We start from the raw sequence: 19,037 nt of genomic DNA, 5'->3' as shown, positions 1-19,037 counted from the left end.
AAAACGGATGTTGACGAACGTTACAACAAGCGAAGAAGAGTTTTAAAAGAAACATGGCGCGGTAAGTGTGGAACCATTTTTCAATTTAGTACGAGATAGAGGGGTAATATATAATAATAATGACTATATCTGTAAATCAAGACGATGTTTACATTTGTAGCCATGTTTATGGAATGACTTCTCGTGTCATATCGCGATAATAAATAAACAAACCATCGCGTTTGTGATTTAATGGAAAAAAAACGACATTACGCACTTCTGTTTTTTCTACAATTAGTAAAAATCGGTAAAATTTTGCGCAGATGTCCAATGGAAAAGCGACTACTGATGGGCTGATTAAATTAAAATGAACTATATTTCACTATATGTTCCCGTTTTTTTTTTTACCTGGTAAAACTCCACCAGAGCATACGACTGTTCGTCTCTGAAACCTCTGATGTCACCGTTTAACCCTCACCTTGAGCGACTCTAAATTTGGCGCCGTTTATTCAGCTTCACGTGTTAAAAACCATGATGTCACGTCTGCAGCTCGGTTACGGTCAGCTCTATAAATTTTACAAAGACATAAAGCATTTACCAAATATCCTTCGCTATTATTAGACACTCGTGTCCGCTCTTAAAATGGAAGCCTCAGGTTAAATCATGATGCCGTTTTAGCCTCCGAGGCTAAAACTGAGTTATTCGCTGGAGGAATGAGGGTAATTACAGGTAGTGAGATGATAATCAGTGGGTTCTGTGTATGAGAAGTGGCCAAAGTTGACGGCGCTGTGTCCTTTGAGGGTGGTTTTTCAGATGACTGCAAACACTCTGAAGGCTTTTCCTGCCGTTGGGTTTAATAAGCTGAAAGGAGAGAACAGAGATGTGGTCAGAGAGGAGCAGATTTAACACAAATCACATTTCAGTATGTTATACTCTAGAGCAGGGGTTCCCAAAGTGGGGTATGTGCACCCACAGGGGCATTTGGAAGAAGCCCAGGGGGGTACTTGAAATGTTTTGGGAAAAATACATTAACCCTTAAGGACCCAGTGTAACTTTTGTGGCAGTTACCAAATTTTTTTCTCTCTATTTAAACTTTCCTAAGTGATTTATCACCATTTATTATAATATTATCCTCTGAATTTTGCATTTTTTCCTGTGGAAATCCTCTATTTTCCTATGTTTAATTGACTAATTATGTAGATGTTCATAAAATCTCAGTAAATAATAATATATAATAATAATAATAATAATAATAATACATTTTATTTAAAGGCAACTTTCTTGGCACTCAAGGACACTGTACAGTAAAACAGTAAAACAGGAGAGTTTAAAACAAGCAATAAAGCAGAGTAAAAATAAAAGGCAGGTTAAAAATTCAAAGATTATTGTATCAAAACAAAAAATAATGAAGAAATCAAGACTTTTTCAGCTAAATCTCTCATTAACTGAACATAAAACCCAGTGTGTCCATCCACTGTCATTGATCCAACTCCATGCGTTTTACTGATGAATCAATGTTGTAGAAGATGACAGTGTTTCCACGGTAACTACGGAACCTCTGAGCGTCCAAATGGGTCATATGTGATGACCATGAAAAGATGACAAACTGCATTTTACACCAATTATTTACATGTATTGATAGGATTAGTGGATCAACAGTTTAGATCAGTAGATGGTTTTGGTCGTCGGTGGACGTTTGGGTCTTTATCAGACAGTTTTGTGTGCACAATATAAACTGAAAAGTGCCCTTTTTCATTGGTAATAAAATAAAATTAAATGGGCGTTAATGAATAAACGAACCTTTCATCAACAAAAAATTATCACTTAATTACTCAAATAAACTCATCTTGAATAATAAAAAACAGAAATGTTCTTAACCCTTATGCCTCCCTCAAAATAATAATAATAAAAAAAAAAACAAACAAACCCTGGTCACGCTCATGGACAAAAAAGTACAAAAACACAAAAACTATAAAATCATCAAACGTCAACATTTTTTCTTGCTTTTTTTAAAATTTACTTATTCTTTAATAAATCTCTTAAACAACGTCCTCCATGCTCAAAACTGCCAAACATTCAACAGTTTTCAGGATTTTAACCCTTTAAATGCTACTTTAATCACTTGAATTCTGAGTGATTTATTATAAAAACAACACAAAAAATGGAATATTTTCCATAAAATAAATAGCAGGTGGATGAAACACTGGTGGTTAGTAGAGCCTTAGATAGGTCAAAGATTATCAACAAAATTGATTTGATTGCATTAGTGTTTTTTCTGTAGTGTCAAATACGCTCTCTGGTTTTCTACATGGTCAAAAATGTCCCATCGACTTCCATTAGAACCACATGTTTTAATCTCACTGCCGTTACACTTTAACACTGTACTTTCTCTAATGTCAACATCTTATTTAGAAGAAATCTGGTGATATTTGACATTTTTACTGTATTTTATCAGCTTCAACCATTTTCTTATTGTAGGCAGATGCATGAAACTCTTGAGCCTGACCCTGACACATCTGAGAGTAAAAGACACTGGATTTAAAAAAATATAACAAAAAAGCCAAATTTCATGCCAAAAGCTGCAACACAGCCAAAAAAATGATCAACAAATAAAAAAAAAAAAAGAGAAAAATGGACAAAAATGCCTGAGTGGGACCTAAGGGTTAATATGTTATCAAAGCTTAAACAAGATGATTGACAATAATATTAAAAATAGAATTGCATTGATTAACTGATTAATTCATTGATTGATTGTGCCTACGTTTCTGAGGTGATGCCGTTCTGGTAGCTGCCGTTGTATTGCTTCCTCTTGTCCACTGGCATCACATCGAGGTATCCTCCAGACTCGTTCTGGATCACTCCAGTGTGAATCGCTGCTCTGCAGATACTGGATTTCTGGAAACAACAGTTTTCATGATAGTTTTAAATCGACCTGGAATAATCTGTCAGCGTCCACCTGTAAAGCAGTCTGGTTTATGTCTATAAACGGTAATTTGCTGAAAATCCAGTTAAATTTTCCTTTACATTTGGGTGTAAACCTGCCCACTGCTGTGACTTACAGGAACTCCCATGAAAACAGAGAAACTTTTAACCCTTTCATGCAATTATGAGAACATTGGTCACAATATTTGTGTTTTTTATTGCTCTATAGGCATGAAAAAAACATGCAATTTAGTTTTTTTTTTTTTTTTTTTTTTTTTTTAAGGAGTTACAAAACTGTCCACTCAGCCGGACCCCATGCATTTAATTTTTCAAACAAAGAAACATGTACAGTCTACTCTCGTTAAACCGCCCGCCGTTATACCGCCATTTTCGCTCACCCGCCGACCAAACCATTGCACAAAATCCCAATGCATTATTCCATTAGCTACCGCCATTTCCGCCTATCGCCATCGCGCAGCCAGTTCCACGCACAAACAACACTTATACCATTGATTTCCCGACCGTGTATACCGCTAGCGTGATTGCCATCGAGTACACATAAATTTTAACAATGCACTGAAACAAACGCCCAGACGCTGATCGCGACAAGCTACGAGTAGGTCTACGGAACGGCCACCGTTCATTTATCGCAGAACACTCAGTAGGTCAGGATGTCGGGAAGAGGACGTGGGATTAAGCCAAAGCTCAAGATGATGGGGTCATTTCCGACACGGTATAATAATGCTTAAAATGTTTCCCCACTTTAAATGATCCCTTACAACAACATAACAGAATCAAGATTTATTTAGAAACGCATTAGAACGGGTTAACGGAGGCAGCATAGACATATATAGTAAAGACATGCACATTATGGACGCAACCCGTTGTAACGCCATTTTCGCTATACCGCCAATTTGGCCGTGAACGGAAGTTGGCGTATAACGAGAGTAGACTGTATTTAAAACCTAATATCAGAAAGTGATATGGAAAAGTATGCAATAAAAACATTTTTAATGTTGCTAATCAGATGTTTTCCTACATTTTAACATACTCTAATACTAGTTATTATTCATTTCATGGAGATAATTTGCACAAAAAAAAACCGTTTTGTTTGTTGATTTCCACTAAAACATGTCACTGCAGACTCCGTTTCAAGAACAGCATAGTTACAGTAATGGTATGAAATGCACTGTATGGGATGATGCTAAGTGTCCACTGTATTGGCTGGTATGGAACTAAAACAATAAAACCAATGAATTTACAAGAGAACAGCTGTAGAATAGCTGTCCACTGTAGTGACCTCTATGCATGAAAGGGTTAATATTATTAGTTCCACCGGTGTTTTACTAAATATTATCACACACTCATGCAACAACTTACATCCGAGTAATATTTTGTCCCGATGACTCGAGCTCGACTTTCATGGAGACAGTCCTGGGACAATACAACCTGGAAAAAGAAGGTGTTTTCATTGAACACATGTAGTCTGACAGTTGTACGTGTGGTATTATGTATTATTATTAGAGCCCATTCTCACCCCTAAGTCATTATAGACTAATGATAATGACCCTGTGGCATCAGTTTTCAATTTTATTTATTTATTTATTTATTTTTATTTTACCTTTATTTAACCAGGTAGCTCATTAAGTAACATTTTTATACAATGACCACACACACGTCAATTTGTGGGTGCATCAGGTTTTGAGGCGCAGGACTGTGCAATAGTAGTAAATTCAATTCCTTAAGTTTTGGAAATTTATGATAAGGACTAGCTGACAAAAAACAATTATCGACGCCATATTTTTACACAGAAGTTCAGAGTAATGTATGGGAACCAGGGTATTTTTGGAGCAGCATCTAGTGGTTGTCAGTGGTATTACACAAGATATAAAATAAAAAAATATGAAAAGATGAGTCACTCTGTTGTAAATATATATAGAATCGCTAGAGTTTTATTAGTTATTGCTATAATAATAATAATAATAATAATAATAATAATAATAATAATAATAATAATAGTATAATAACAATAATAATATAATAATAATAATAATATAATAATAATAATAATAATAACATAATAGTAATAATAACTAATAATAATAATAATATTATTATTATTATTATTATTATTATCATTATTATTATTATTATTTATGATAAGGACTAGCTGACAAAAAACAATTATCGATGCATTATTTTTACACAAAAGTTCAGAGTAAATGTATGGGAACCAGGGTATTATTGGAGCAGCATCTAGTGGTTGTCAGTGGTATTACACAAGATATAAAATAAAAAAAATACGAAAAGATGAGTCACTCTGTTGTAAATATATATAGAATCGCTAGAGTTTTATTAGTTATTGCTATAATAATAATAATAATAACAACAACAACAACAACAATAATAATAATAATAATAATAATAATAATAATAATATATTATTATTATTATATATTATTTTATATTGTCTTTTACACGCTCTTTATGCATGCACATTTTTCATGCACTTAAGCTGTTGCTGCTTTAGCCATTGAATTTCCCCACTGTGGGATCAATAAAGTCTGATCTAATCAAATCAAACTGAATCGAATCAAATCAAAGTCTATCAATGTGTTTTTCCTCTTTGTCTTTCTTATTTTAACACTACCCTGACCCTTTTCCTAACCCTAACAAAGCTTTTTTTTTTTGTTTTTATTCCTAAACATAACCATGTTTTTCAGACCTTGCACATAAGAAAATGAGGCTGTAAAAGCTACCCAATAAAAAAATAAATAAATAAATAAAAAAGCTAATATCTTGACAAAGGATCAGTAAGTGTCAAACTGGGTGTGAGAATCTATAGAACAAAACAGCATCGATATAATATTTTCCCATGAAAAATCTGCGTTTGTTAAGTTATACGACAGCTGTCTTATGGATTGAAATTAACAGAATAACCTATACTAAGAAAAAATGTCATCGATATTTCAGAAAGTTAAGCTAGCTAAAAGTTTTGTAGTCTATTCAGTTTATGAAATTTCCTAACATTCACTGACAGACACATAGATCATGTATAAATATGCATCAAACTCTTGGGGCTCTTTTGTTCAGACCTTCGATTCTGCCATAATATATTAAAAATAGAACGTTACCTGGGACAGTGTCGCACAGGTTTCTTGAAAGGGCAGAAAAGTGCAACAGTGGTGTCACATGTCACAGCCTTAACTGAGAGAAAAAACACAAAAATTATACTATGGTGGAGTTTTTTTTTCAGTGTACAGGGTGAGTCAGAAAAAACGCTCTTTTCATTTAAAGAAATTGTACCACTGAAATGGAAATGCTTATTTTTCTTTTGATTATACAGTCATATTGATGTGGTCATTGAGCATGTCTGGCAATTGAATCATTGATTTATGGCATAGCATAACAGAGGGAATGTCCACTGTTTATTGTGCACCGAAATATCTGCCAACACTGTTTATGCCACCGTGAATGAAATTGAAATTGTCAACCATTACAGCATGTTTACTCGCCATCAAAATGTTTTGTCTCAACGAAGTCGTCCGGCACGACCTTCAACCTGGCTACCATTCAGATTGATGCAAATCTGTGCTCGTTGTCGCATCTCTAACACAGCTCTTCTCGCCATTCGTGTTCGTCGTAGGGCTTGGATTTCAGCCGTGATGCGATTTCGGAGTTCCTGAAGAGTTTGTGGAACAGTCTGATACACACGGTTTTTAAGATACCCCCAAGAAAAAATCAAGGGGGGTCAAGTCCGGGAATCTAGGTGGCCACTCTCTCTCCTGACCCAAACAGACAACTGATGAGGAAATAATACCTGCAATCGCTGTGGTCTTGCCATGATGAAAACTCCCTGGGCACTGTCATGTAGGCCTATGTCCTGAGTGTGAAAGCAAAGCCCCGACTCCTGTAATTGTTGTCAATTTCAAGTTTGTTCACTGTGGCATACATTGTGTTGGCAGGTATTTCAGTGCCCAATAAACAATGGACCTTCTCTCTCTTATGCAATGCAATAAATCTATGACTACATCACCAGACATGCTCAATAACCACATCAATATGACTGTATGGTCAAAAGAAAAATCAGTGTTTCTGTTTTAGCGGTACAATTTCTTTAAATGGAAAGAGCGTTTTTTCTGACTCACCCTGTACAATGTAGATATCAGTGCACAGCAGCGGTTTGTAACAATTTACGCCCATATTTACAAGAATTCACCGTGAAAATCCATAATGTCAACAATGATAAAAGTCTTCGTCTTCTAAACAATGAATTTCATGAATTACATGCATTATGAGTGAATCTCAGAACTTCAACCTCAGACATAAAGACAACAACAACAATAAAGTTCAGTATTGGCAGCATCTAACCACAAAAAGAAATATACACAAACTAACATGACAGCCTTAATTTTTTTTTTTTTGAAAGCCGATATTTGATCAGTAGTAAAAATGTTATAAAATATTTGACCAGGCACCTGTGTGGGCAGCACTTGAAGTTCAATAAATATTAAAAGAGTTCTATGCGTACGTGTATTAATAATTTCATTTATATTGCTGCATTAAAATCTTAATTATCAATTGCATTTTATGTTAAAAAAACAAAAACAAAAACATGACAATTATTGAGCATTTGGTATTTTTGTTTACGGCTCAAGTTGATGAAATACAAAAAAATGCTAAAGAGTTAAAAACAGACAGCACTAATTTATTTTATTTTATTTTTTACATTATTCTATGACTGTGCCTATTATACTCACCTAGTGGTTAGGAAGGGCCACTCTGGACAGGACACCAGAGGATTTAAGTAGAAGTAGACCAATATATACTGAACAACAAAAGAAACACAAGTATGTTTCGGTATTGGTTTATATGGGAGTTTTATTATGAATATTGGTTTCATATGAGATATTTATATCCAGATGTGAAATTTACAGTGGGTCTCTCTTGCTGTCCTTGTAGCGCTGAGTTTACGGTCACGAAGATGGGCCAAGCGAATATGGCGATCCTGATTACAGGTGGTCACTCGTGGTCTTCCGGATCTTGGTCTGTCCCGAGTGGTCCCTGTGTCATGGAATCGTGTCCTCAGCCTACTGATGGTGGACTCGTGCACTTGCAGACGTCTGGCAACGTTGCGAGCCGTTAAACCAGCATCAAGCATACCAATGGCGCGTTCTCTCAGATTATCGTTAAGGCGAGGCATCGTGGTAAGCAGTAACTTTTGAATCTTACCATTTCTTTTTATAGCCCCCGGATAAACAAAGGGAATTGCCACTCCCATTTGTTGCTCCCACTACCATATCACTCAAAACGTACCGCGCCTCCAATACTTTGTACACGTGCTCAACACCACTCGTGGTCGTGTTTGCCTGCAAACACACGCTCCAATGGTTACAACTCACTTATTGTAATGTGTATCTCAGTTGACAACTCAACAGGACAGCTGAACTCTAGCCTAAATTAACGACCAAAACTTGCATTTCTTTTGTTGTTCAGTATATCTACCGGCTGATATATTGGGCCGATATATTGACTTTTTTCAACTTCAACCTCAGACATAAAGACAACAACAACAATAAAGTTCAGTATTGGCAGCATCTAACCACAAAAAGAAATATACACAAACTAACATGACAGCCTTAATTTTTTTTTTTGAAAGCCGATATTTGATCAGTAGTAAAAATGTTATAAGGTATTTGACCAGGCACCTGTGTGGGCAGCACTTGAAGTTCAATAAATATTAAAAGAGTTCTATGTATACATTTATTAATAATTTCATTTATATTGCTGCATAAAAATATTTGATTATAAATTGTATTTTACGGTCAATGTGCTCAAAAACCCCCAAAGCAAAACAAACAAAAAAATTGGCCAAATAAATCGCCTGTAGATATCGACCATCGGCTGACTTTGTAAAATTGGTATCAGCCTTAGAAAAACCCATATCAGTCGACCTCGAGGCTTTTCTGCTAAAATGCTCTTTTGCGTCATTTTCATCTTGTTACAACAGACAATAGTCGTTTTTCCATTGACCCTCAAATTGCATGAATATAAATTGTGCATAAAAATTTGCCCAATGGAAAAACGACAATTTCACCAAAACTCTTGTTTTTGATTTAAAAGGTTTTTACCGCTGGCAAAGAGGTGGTTTTTCGGGCGTAGCGCAAATGGATATCACACAAAACTGCAATGGAAAGACCTTTTTCTGCAACTACAGTCATGTGAATTTAAAAAAAAAAAAAAAAAAAAGGGTGTTGACGGATGTTACAGGAGAAGACGAAGAGATTTAAAGGAAACATGGTATGTGTGGACACACCAGGAACCTAATCATTTTTCCACTTTATTATAAGATAGGAGGGGTAATATATAATAATAATGAATATATCTGTAAATCAACATGACTTTAAGTTCGTTGCCATGTTTATGGAATGACTTCTCGTGTCATCTCACGATAATAAATAAACAAATCATTGCACTTGTGATTTACTAGAAAAACTGACATTACGCACTTCTATTTTTACGACATTTAGTAAATATCGGTAAATTTTTGCGCAGATGTCCAATGGAAAAGCCACTACTGTTATTGTCTTATATCCTCTACATCAGGGTGTCAAACTCATTTTCTTCCAGGGGCCACATTCAGCCCAATTTCATCTGAAGTGGGCCGGACCAGTACAATAATAGCATGATAGCCAATAAATAATGACAACTCCAAATTGTTTCAGTGCAAACAATTATATTCAATTATGCCAATATTTACATTTACAAACTATCCAAACAAAAAGAATGTGAATAACCTGAAAAAAATGGAATTTGTTAAGAAATATAAGTACAATTTTATCAATATTATGCCTCGACTTAGTATTTATACATATGCACAAAACATTTAGTAACAGGCAGAATATTGTTAAAATTGCACTTAATTTTCTACAAACATTTCTGGTTGTTCATATTTGTTCAAGTTATTCACATTGTAAAGGAGAGTTTGTTAATGTAAACATTTTTTTATAATTTAATGTTTTTTGCACTAAATCAAAGAGGAAAAATTGGTGTGGTCATTATTTAAAGGTTATTATGATATTATTTTTGACTTTGATGCCCTAACTTGCACTTTGCCATTCATCCCGGGGGCCGGATTGGACCCTTTGTGTGGGCCGGTTTTGGCTCCCGGGCCACGTGTTTGACACCTGTGCTCTACATCATTTTTTGTCTTATGCTGTTTTAAGTACAATGTCTCCATGAAAAGTAAATGTAAAAAAAAAAAAAAAAAAAGAAAAGTAAATGTAAAGTAAAATGTGTTCTTACCTGGCACTGTGTCTACTTTGAAGGAATTTGCACCTCCTGTTTTTTCTGTAAATTTAAAAAACAGTGTGAGTTTATTATACATAACCACCTAATTTTAACATTCTGTCCTTCATCAAAACTAAATATGAACACTTCTTCTTACCTATTGATTGGATCCCGTTCTTATAGGATTGGTAAAGTGTTGTTTTCTTCCCAGTCTGGTCACGTCCAACCATCCTCCATCATTATCGATGACTCCTGAGTGAAGCCCCACCCCACACACACTGGATTGCTGGTGTAACGTTCAAAGACACATGCACAAATCATATATAAATCAACACCAAACATGACATTTTAACCCCTGTGTATATGTGTTCTAATGGTTTACCATGTCATAGTGTCCGGTTCCAACGACTTTCCCAGGACTGTCCAGGCATCCAGGTGGACATTCATATCTGAGGAAAGAGTCAGTGTTAATCAGATTAGATCAAATACAGGGGTTGGACAAAATAATGGAAACACCTTCACCTCAAGATGATAATGCCCCAATCCATACAGCTAGAATTGTTCAAGAATGGCATGAGGAACATTCTAATGAAGTTGAGCATCTCGTATGGCCGGCACAGTCCCCAGACCTCAACATTATTGAGCATTTATGGTCAGTTTTAGAGATTCAAGTAAGACGTCGATTTCCACCGCCATCGTCTCTAAAGAGGTGGAGGGTATTCTAACTGAAGAATGGCTTAAAATTCCTTTGGAAACAATTCACAAGTTGTATGAATCAATACCCTCGGAGAATTGAGGCTGTAATACCATATTAAATTATATTTTGTTGATTTTTTAAGGTGTCCATTATTTTGTCCAACCCCTGTAGAACTTTATTCATCATTTGGGCAGAGGAATCAATTAAGGAAGCTAAAGTGCGGGAGACTTTCATCACCAATTTTTCATCAAATCTGTCAAACCTCAGTCATAGCCTCAGTATCTCCAATCTGTCAGTCTTTCCGTCATTACTCACCTGAATCTCTTCCCTCACGGTGAACAGTTTCTTAGTGCCATCCACCAGAAACAAACCATGTGTTTACAAAAAGAGCCGGGAGGGAACTTGGGCATCTTCGGAATTTTGTCGTGATGTGCACTGTGGGAAGCAGAGGTTCATGCAGCCGCCTGACAGCAGCGGCAGCAGCAGTGCAGCCATATGGTAGTATACGGGTGACACAAACACGACGCGGAAACGGCTGAAGTGCAGAAGTGGAGCAAGTGGAGCTCCGTCTGGCAGCAGCAGCTACAACAAACAGGACGTGGAAACGGCTGGAGGTCTGCTTCCCTCCAGCCGTTTCTGCATTTCAGCCGTTTCCGCGTCATGTTTGTTTCATCCGTATAATATCATATGGCTGTACTGCTGCTGTCAGGCGGCTACGTGAACCTCTGCTTCCCACAATGCATGTTGCGACAAAATTCCGAAGATGCCCGAGTTCCCTCCCGTCTCTGTTTGTAAACACATGGTTTGTTTATAGTGGATGGCACTAAGAAACTGTTCACTGTGAGGGAAGAGATTCAGGTGAGTAATGACAGAAAGACTGACAGAGTCATGATACTGAGGATGTGACTGAGGTTTGACAGGTCTGATGAAAAATTGGTGACGAAAGTCTCCCGCACCTTTAAGGTTCCAGCAGAGCACAACACCGAATATATACGTAAAAGAAATATTAAAAGACAAAAGGAAAGAAAATAGAAACAATAACTATATAAACAGCAGTGAAAAACAGGCAACATTAGAAAGTATTAGTGAACATAAATAATACATTAACAAAAACATTAAGTATCTATCTATCTATCGATCGATCGATCGTAGTCATAACAATGATTTCTAAGTAATAAGTTGGTAAAAGTAATAGTAATAACAATAACGATAACGCAAGAATAATAATAGTAATAACAACACTACTACTACTACTACTACTAATAATAATAATAATAATAATAATAATGATAATAATAATAAGTAATGAGAAAACTAAAAAATTAACAACAAACACACATGCACACTGGATACAATAAACAACACAACTGCACAATCCCACTGTTTTGTTTACGTTGCTTTATGTTTGGAATGAAAATAATAATAAAATCAATTATTAAAACAGCAGTGAAAAACAGGGAACATTAGAGAGTATTAGTAGAAAAAAGTAACAAATTAGCAATAATAATAAGTAATTATGTTATAATATTATAAAATGATCTGTCTGTCTGTCTGTCTAGTAGTTGTAATAACAATTTATAAGTAAGTAATAAGTAATATAAGTATGTAAGTAATAGTAATAATGATAACAAAAATAATAACAGTGGTAGTAATAGTAATATTACTACTACTACTACTACTACTACTAATAATAATAATAGTAAGGAATAATAAACTGTATTAACAACAACAAACAAACTTTTTATTTTTTATTTTCCGTCACATTGTCGTCTTTTTCTGCTTTTACCTGTTACAAGTCGTTCCTTTGCACTGATCTCTCAGCTTGGTCTCACAGTCGACCTGCTGACCTGTAACACACACACACAAAGGCCTTAATATTCACCATACACTGGTCAGGTCATTGTCAGGTTGATAGAAGTGGTGCATTGTGGGAGCAGTCCTTACTCATCTGCTCAGTGCTGACAACCTGGTTTCTCTCTAGGTTGTCATTGGGGGAGGGGTTTGGCGACTGGGCCCTGGGTTGGGGATCCCGGTCCCTCACTGGATCCGGTTCAGGTTCGATGTAGTTTGTCTCCTCGATCTCAGGAGCCGGACGCCGGTCCACACCGCCGTCTGGAAACGCGGTTCAGTTACTGACCACATTCTTACATTCATGAGGTTGAACTGTTTGGGACTGTGCTGTATATACTTAAAATAGTGTCCTGGTCCTTTTTTTACCTCGACTGCAGAAGGTAACACACCTTTATCTGAAGAAGGCAGGCCTTTATTTATAACTTTATTGGGTTGTAAATGTGATATATTCATATTTAATACAGAACCCCATTTTGAAAAAAAAAGATTTTAAAAATTCATAAAAAATTTTTAACTTTGATCTACTTTTCCCAGAATGTAATCAGATCTATTCTGGGTCACTGGCAATCTATAAAGCAAATTTGGTATGAATTCAACCAATAGTTTTGCTGCTAAAGTGTTAACGAACAAACAAACAAACCCCTTGTCTCCCCTTCAGGGGGCAGGGTGATCATAACAATAACAACAAAAACAGAACTAAAAACAGGCCATTTCACAATAGAAATACTAGTAGTAGTAAATAACAAAAGTATTACTAGTTTCTGAGGTACATTAAAGGACAATTTCAAGCATTTTACACATTTCAGCGATGTGTATTGGTAAATAAATCGCACTTATGCAGAGTTAATTTGTGCAACTGCTGAAACTTTTGGCCACGACTCTATTATGTGCTTTTCTACAAGCACAGCCCTTCCTTAACTGTTAAAAAATAAAAGTATGCAATTGAGTTGAATCTATTAATTGCTAAACAGTGATTTAACTGTGTGTTGTCATCCTGTTGTGCTTGTAAGTTTCTACAAATGATAGCGTCACTCTGGGGTGCCGTTAAGGGGGGGGTAAATATGACAAGAAGCCAAAAGTTGGACAACCAAAGTTAAGTTTCCCTTTCGGCTTCACGCCAGTTACGGTGGAACCCCCACCCACCATCCACCCCCACGTATATACCTCCCACCCCTACACCACGTAGACAATCCCACCCCCCCACTCTGACGACAAATTTACAGATACTTTATTTTATGAAGGGCCCACAACGTTTACCTTTCAGGGGGCCCACAATTGCTACCCCAGGTGTTGCTTAAAAGGACACACACCTGCAGTGGCCAAAACCGTACAACACAACAACACTTCAGATGGGAGATCTAGAACTGCAAAGTATTGAAAACAGATCATATATTGTTGAATGTATTAAATGGAACTGGTTTAAGTTTACATTATCCTTAAATGGCAGCACATTTCATGATAGTTATCAGAAGTATATCTGTATTATTTATCACCTGGCCTTCAGTCAAGATCCAGCTTTTACTTCTTCATGTCACCCTTAACGCCCTCTATTTTCAGAGACTCGACTTGTAATCGACACCTGGTTTTCATTTGATGGAAATAAGGCATACATACAGTATAAAAACCCACCTTTGTAGCAGAGATTGTCCCTGCAGCCTCCGGCATAACTAGATGGACAGGCAGAGCACGGAGCTCCATATTTATAAGGTGCATGACCCCACCAGTTCCCTCTGAAAAAGAACAGAAGGACACTTACCAAAGTTAGAAAAAGGCAGACAACAGGCAAACACAAAACTGGGCATTATTATTATTATTATTATTATTATTATTATTATTATTATCATTATCATTATCATTATTATTATTATTATTATTATCATTATTATTATTATTATTATTATTATTATTATTATTATTATTATTATTATTATCATTATTATTATTATTATTATTATTATTATTATTATTATTATTATTATTATTATTATTATCATTATCATTATTATTATTATTATTATTATCATCATCATTATTATTATTATCATCATTATTATTATTATTATTATTATCACCATCATCACATCATTATTATTATTCTGCTTAAATATATTTATTAAATTAAATTTCAAATACAGAATACACAGGTATTCAAACATAAAAAAAAGGAAAAAAAATCAAACAAAACCCCCTTAACCACTTATTATTATTATTATTATTATTATTATTATTATTATTATTATTATTATTATTATTATCCACAAATAGCAAGAAATTCTTGTAAAAATAATCACCATATCTCACTGAAAGAAGAAGAAACTTACGGTGGAGAGTAGTTGCAAACCAGATAAACAGCTTTAGCCCAGATCATCCCCCAGACGTTCATGTTGTAGCACACGTTGATGGCACAGCCGATACGGTTACTGGTCGCCCACACCAACTGAGAATTCAAATACGCACAAAATATAGGAACGTTTGGTAAGAGTTTAGTCTTTGTCATGATTGACCTGGTCCTCGCCATTTGTTTTTTTTTTGTTTTGCAGGTTGTTTTGGAGTTAAAAGGTCATTTTCACTTCTGGATTTTAGTCTCTCATGTTATTTCTGATTATGTGTAACAAGAAAATACTCGCATTGAAATTATTTTAACCTTGATTCACTAATCACAAAACCCCCAAGAGCCTGCATCTTGTGAACTGAAAACTCATCTACGTGAAACAGTTTGCCCATACATGTTTCAATACTAAATGTCTCTGGTTACACTTTTAAAAGATAAATATACTTTTTAAAAGATTCCCAGAACCAAAGAAACACTTCCATCTTAAACAAAAAAAAAAAGCATCTTTAGGATGCCTTCATATTAACAACAAAAAATTAATACGATTACCAGTACAGTAGGTAGGTATGATGATAATACTATAGCTTTTTCCATCGCTGCTCCAACCCTCTGGAACTCCCTCCAGCCTACCACCCGACACTGCTCCAACCTCAACACCTTTAAATCCCTTATAAAAACTCACTTATTTAAGATTGCTTTTAATGTTTTAATGCTTTTAATGTGTTGTTCAATGTTTAATGTTTTAATGTTTGTATATCTGCCTTTTGCACCTGCTTTTATCTGTTTTTAATGTGTTTGGTTTCTGTTTTTATCTGCTTTATGTAAAGTGTCTGAGTTCCATGAAAAGCGCTACAAAAATAAAATGTATTATTATTATTATTATTATTATTATTATTATTATTATTATTATTATTATTATTATTATTATTATTATTATTATTATTATTATTATTATTATGTTCCCCATTGTCAGAGGCTTTAGAACTCACAAATGTCTCCAATTCAGTCCAATTCAATTTGGTCTTCTTTGTTCATTTAACTTTTTTTTTTTTTTTTTTTGCTGTTTGTTTTGGTATTAAAAGGTCATTTTCATCTCTAGATTTTATTTATTTATTTATTTTATTTATTTATTTAATTAATAGGGACAGTGCATACTAATGAACATCTACAACAATTGCAGCTGTAAATATGCCAGATTGTAGCAGCAGTGCTAATTTCCATCTGTAGTCCCTAGGCAGGTGACAAGAAAGACAGTTGACAAAAAGGCAAAATATTGTAAAAGACATCATAAAAAGACAGTAGACAGAAATGCAAAACACCCTAAAAACACACAGAACAACACAGTGAGGATGATCTACTGATGGTCACAGGCTTGGTTTTCCTTCATCCAATGTTTAAGTTGTGATTTGAAGGAGGCATATGATTGTGAGTCTCTTATGTTGAGTGGTAAACTGTTCCAATATTCAGTTCCAGTGACTGAAAGTGCAGTTTGTCCAAAAGTAGTGCACCTGCGTGGCACCTCACAGTCTCCTGGAGCTGTGGCCCTGGTGACCATCCCACTGACAGAGTGGGATTTGATAAAATCTGTCAAGGGAAGAAGGGCAAGTCCATGCAAGACTTTATATATCAGGCAAGCATTTTTAAAATTCACAAAATTATTAAAATTAAGAAATTTATATTTATCTAAAACAATGCAGTGGTGAAAATTAAATGTTTTTTTTATCAAATATTTTATGGCTTTTTAAAAAGTGATTCTATGGGTTTGAGGGATGTGCCAGCAGCAAGTGACCAGGAAGTTCTACAGTATTCAATATGAGAGAAAATCATGGAGTGTAAAAACATCTTAGCAGCATGTAGGGTCAAGAAGGGTCTGACTTGTTTAAAATTTTGTACATTAAAATTTACTGTCTTCTTCAGTCGCTTTATGTGTTGATTTTAGATTTTAGTCTCTCATGTTTTTTCTGAGGATTTGTGACAAGAAAATACCATGTTCCACATCTTCAGAGGCTTTAGAACCCACAGACGTCTCCAATTCGTCCACCTTCATTGTCCGCACTTTTCTGAAAGTTTGTTTTTTTCGGACATTTTCAGTGTTGTTGTGAGTAAAGTTTCTGTTAACCCAAAAAGACCCAATACTACTTTTGTGATAGTCCGCAAATGATTTTTTCCTCTATATTTAACCTTTCTGAAGTGATTTATCACCATTAATTGTAATAATATATTCTGTGTTTTGCATTTTTTTTTGTGAACACCTGGTATTTTCCTGTGTTGAATTCAGTGATCATGTAGATGTTCATAAAAACTCAGATTAAAATTCAGGGTTATTAAATCAAAAAACAGAGAAAACTGAAGAAAAAGGTACTTTTAAAGCAAAATCTATCGTTTACTGAACATAATTCAAGTGTCTCCATCCACTGTCACTGATCCAACTCCATGGTTTTACTGGTGAATCAATGTTGTAGAAGATGATGACGTTTCCATGGTAACTACAGAGCCTCTGAACATCCAAATGGGTCATATCTGATGACCATGGAAAGATGACAAACCGTATTTTGCAACCAATTATTTACATGTATTGATAGGATTAGTGGATCAATAGGTGTTAAACAGTTTATATCAGTAGATGGTTTGTGTCACCGGTGGCTGTTTGGGTTTTCATGGGTTAAAGTTGCCTCCTTCCGCTGTTCCCTACCACTGAACAATGTGATTGGTGGCCTCGTGTCACTTCTAAATTCTGATTGGCTCACAGATAGAACCTTATAAAACCAAGATAGAGTTTTCTTTTGCAGATTGAACTTCTCTTTCTGTTTTAAAACAAAGTAAAAAATGCAAAAACAAACAAAATACACATCAAATATTGAAAATAACCCATCTGATATAAGAATATGTGAATAACCTTGAACCTTACAGAACCTTATAATTCCAAGGGGACAATAAATCCTCAGTTTCTGATTTAGTTTATTTATTTTTTTATTTAATTTTTGTGCCTACTGTGTTGTTGTTTTAGCTGTTTGGCCTCTATAAATACAGAAAATAACTATTCTTTATTCCAATCTTAAAAGTCCAACATGCGTGGATTGGACTTGGAACTTTCCCTCACATTAAAACCTCTTGACTCGTTTGTATTATAACCACTAAGACATACAATATGACTGTGTTGTATTAGCTCTTACCTGAGTGTAATGAGTGCAGACGGGTCCTGAACATCTGAACGGGCAGTGTGGGTTACACTCCTGCGAGTACGGAAAGCTGTAGTACCTCACCTCATCATACCAGGCCTGGACGTGGAAGGTAGGGGGGCGGTCCCTAAGGTAATGGATAAACAAATGGTAATAGTACGGTGGCCCTGAAGGGCAAACCACAACGACTAATCGCAAAGCACACAAGAAAAAGAAAATCACACAAACTAGAAAAAAAACACAAGAAAAAGAAAATCACACAAACTAGAAAAAAAAAACACAAGAAAAAGAAAATCACACAAACTAGAAAAAAAACACAAGAAAAAGAAAATCACACAAACTAGAAAAAAAACACACAAGAAAAAGAAAATCACACAAACTAGAAAAAAAAAACACACAAGAAAAAGAAAATCACACAAACTAGAAAAAAAAACCACACAAGAAAAAGAAAATCACACAAACTAGAAAAAAAAAACACACAAGAAAAAGAAAATCACACAAACTAGAAAAAAAACACACAAGAAAAAGAAAATCACACAAACTAGAAAAAAAACCACACAAGAAAAAGAAAATCACACAAACTAGAAAAAAACACACAAGAAAAAGAAAATCACACAAAGAAAAAAAAAACACAAGAAAAAGAAAATCACACAAAGAAAAAAAACACAAACAAGAAAAAAAAACACACAAGAAAAAGAAAATCACACAAACTAGAAAAAAACACACAAGAAAAAGAAAATCACACAAAGAAAAAAAACACAAACAAGAAAAAAAAAACACACAAGAA

General features: G+C 34.9%; 1 protein-coding gene across 1 annotated transcript in view; it reads right to left on the bottom strand.

Annotated features, from left to right (window-relative positions):
- Nucleotides 1-302: 302 nt before the first annotated feature.
- LOC115436667 (cysteine-rich secretory protein LCCL domain-containing 1) overlaps nt 303-19,037 on the bottom strand; it is a 43,122-nt gene continuing 24,387 nt past the window's right edge. Inside the window, 14 exon segments of the mRNA XM_075353525.1 lie at nt 303-840; nt 2,741-2,874; nt 4,282-4,334; nt 4,337-4,350; nt 6,036-6,108; nt 10,207-10,239; nt 10,337-10,378; nt 10,381-10,477; nt 10,574-10,640; nt 12,675-12,735; nt 12,833-13,000; nt 14,369-14,469; nt 15,061-15,176; nt 18,245-18,377. Of these exon segments, the coding sequence (XP_075209640.1) occupies nt 789-840; nt 2,741-2,874; nt 4,282-4,334; nt 4,337-4,350; nt 6,036-6,108; nt 10,207-10,239; nt 10,337-10,378; nt 10,381-10,477; nt 10,574-10,640; nt 12,675-12,735; nt 12,833-13,000; nt 14,369-14,469; nt 15,061-15,176; nt 18,245-18,377 (1,144 nt within the window). The 3' untranslated portion in view covers nt 303-788.

Source organism: Sphaeramia orbicularis, chromosome 17, assembly GCF_902148855.1.
Source record: "Sphaeramia orbicularis chromosome 17, fSphaOr1.1, whole genome shotgun sequence".
In the NCBI taxonomy this organism is placed as follows: domain Eukaryota; kingdom Metazoa; phylum Chordata; class Actinopteri; order Kurtiformes; family Apogonidae; genus Sphaeramia; species Sphaeramia orbicularis.
This window is presented reverse-complemented; position numbering and strand designations above follow the sequence as displayed.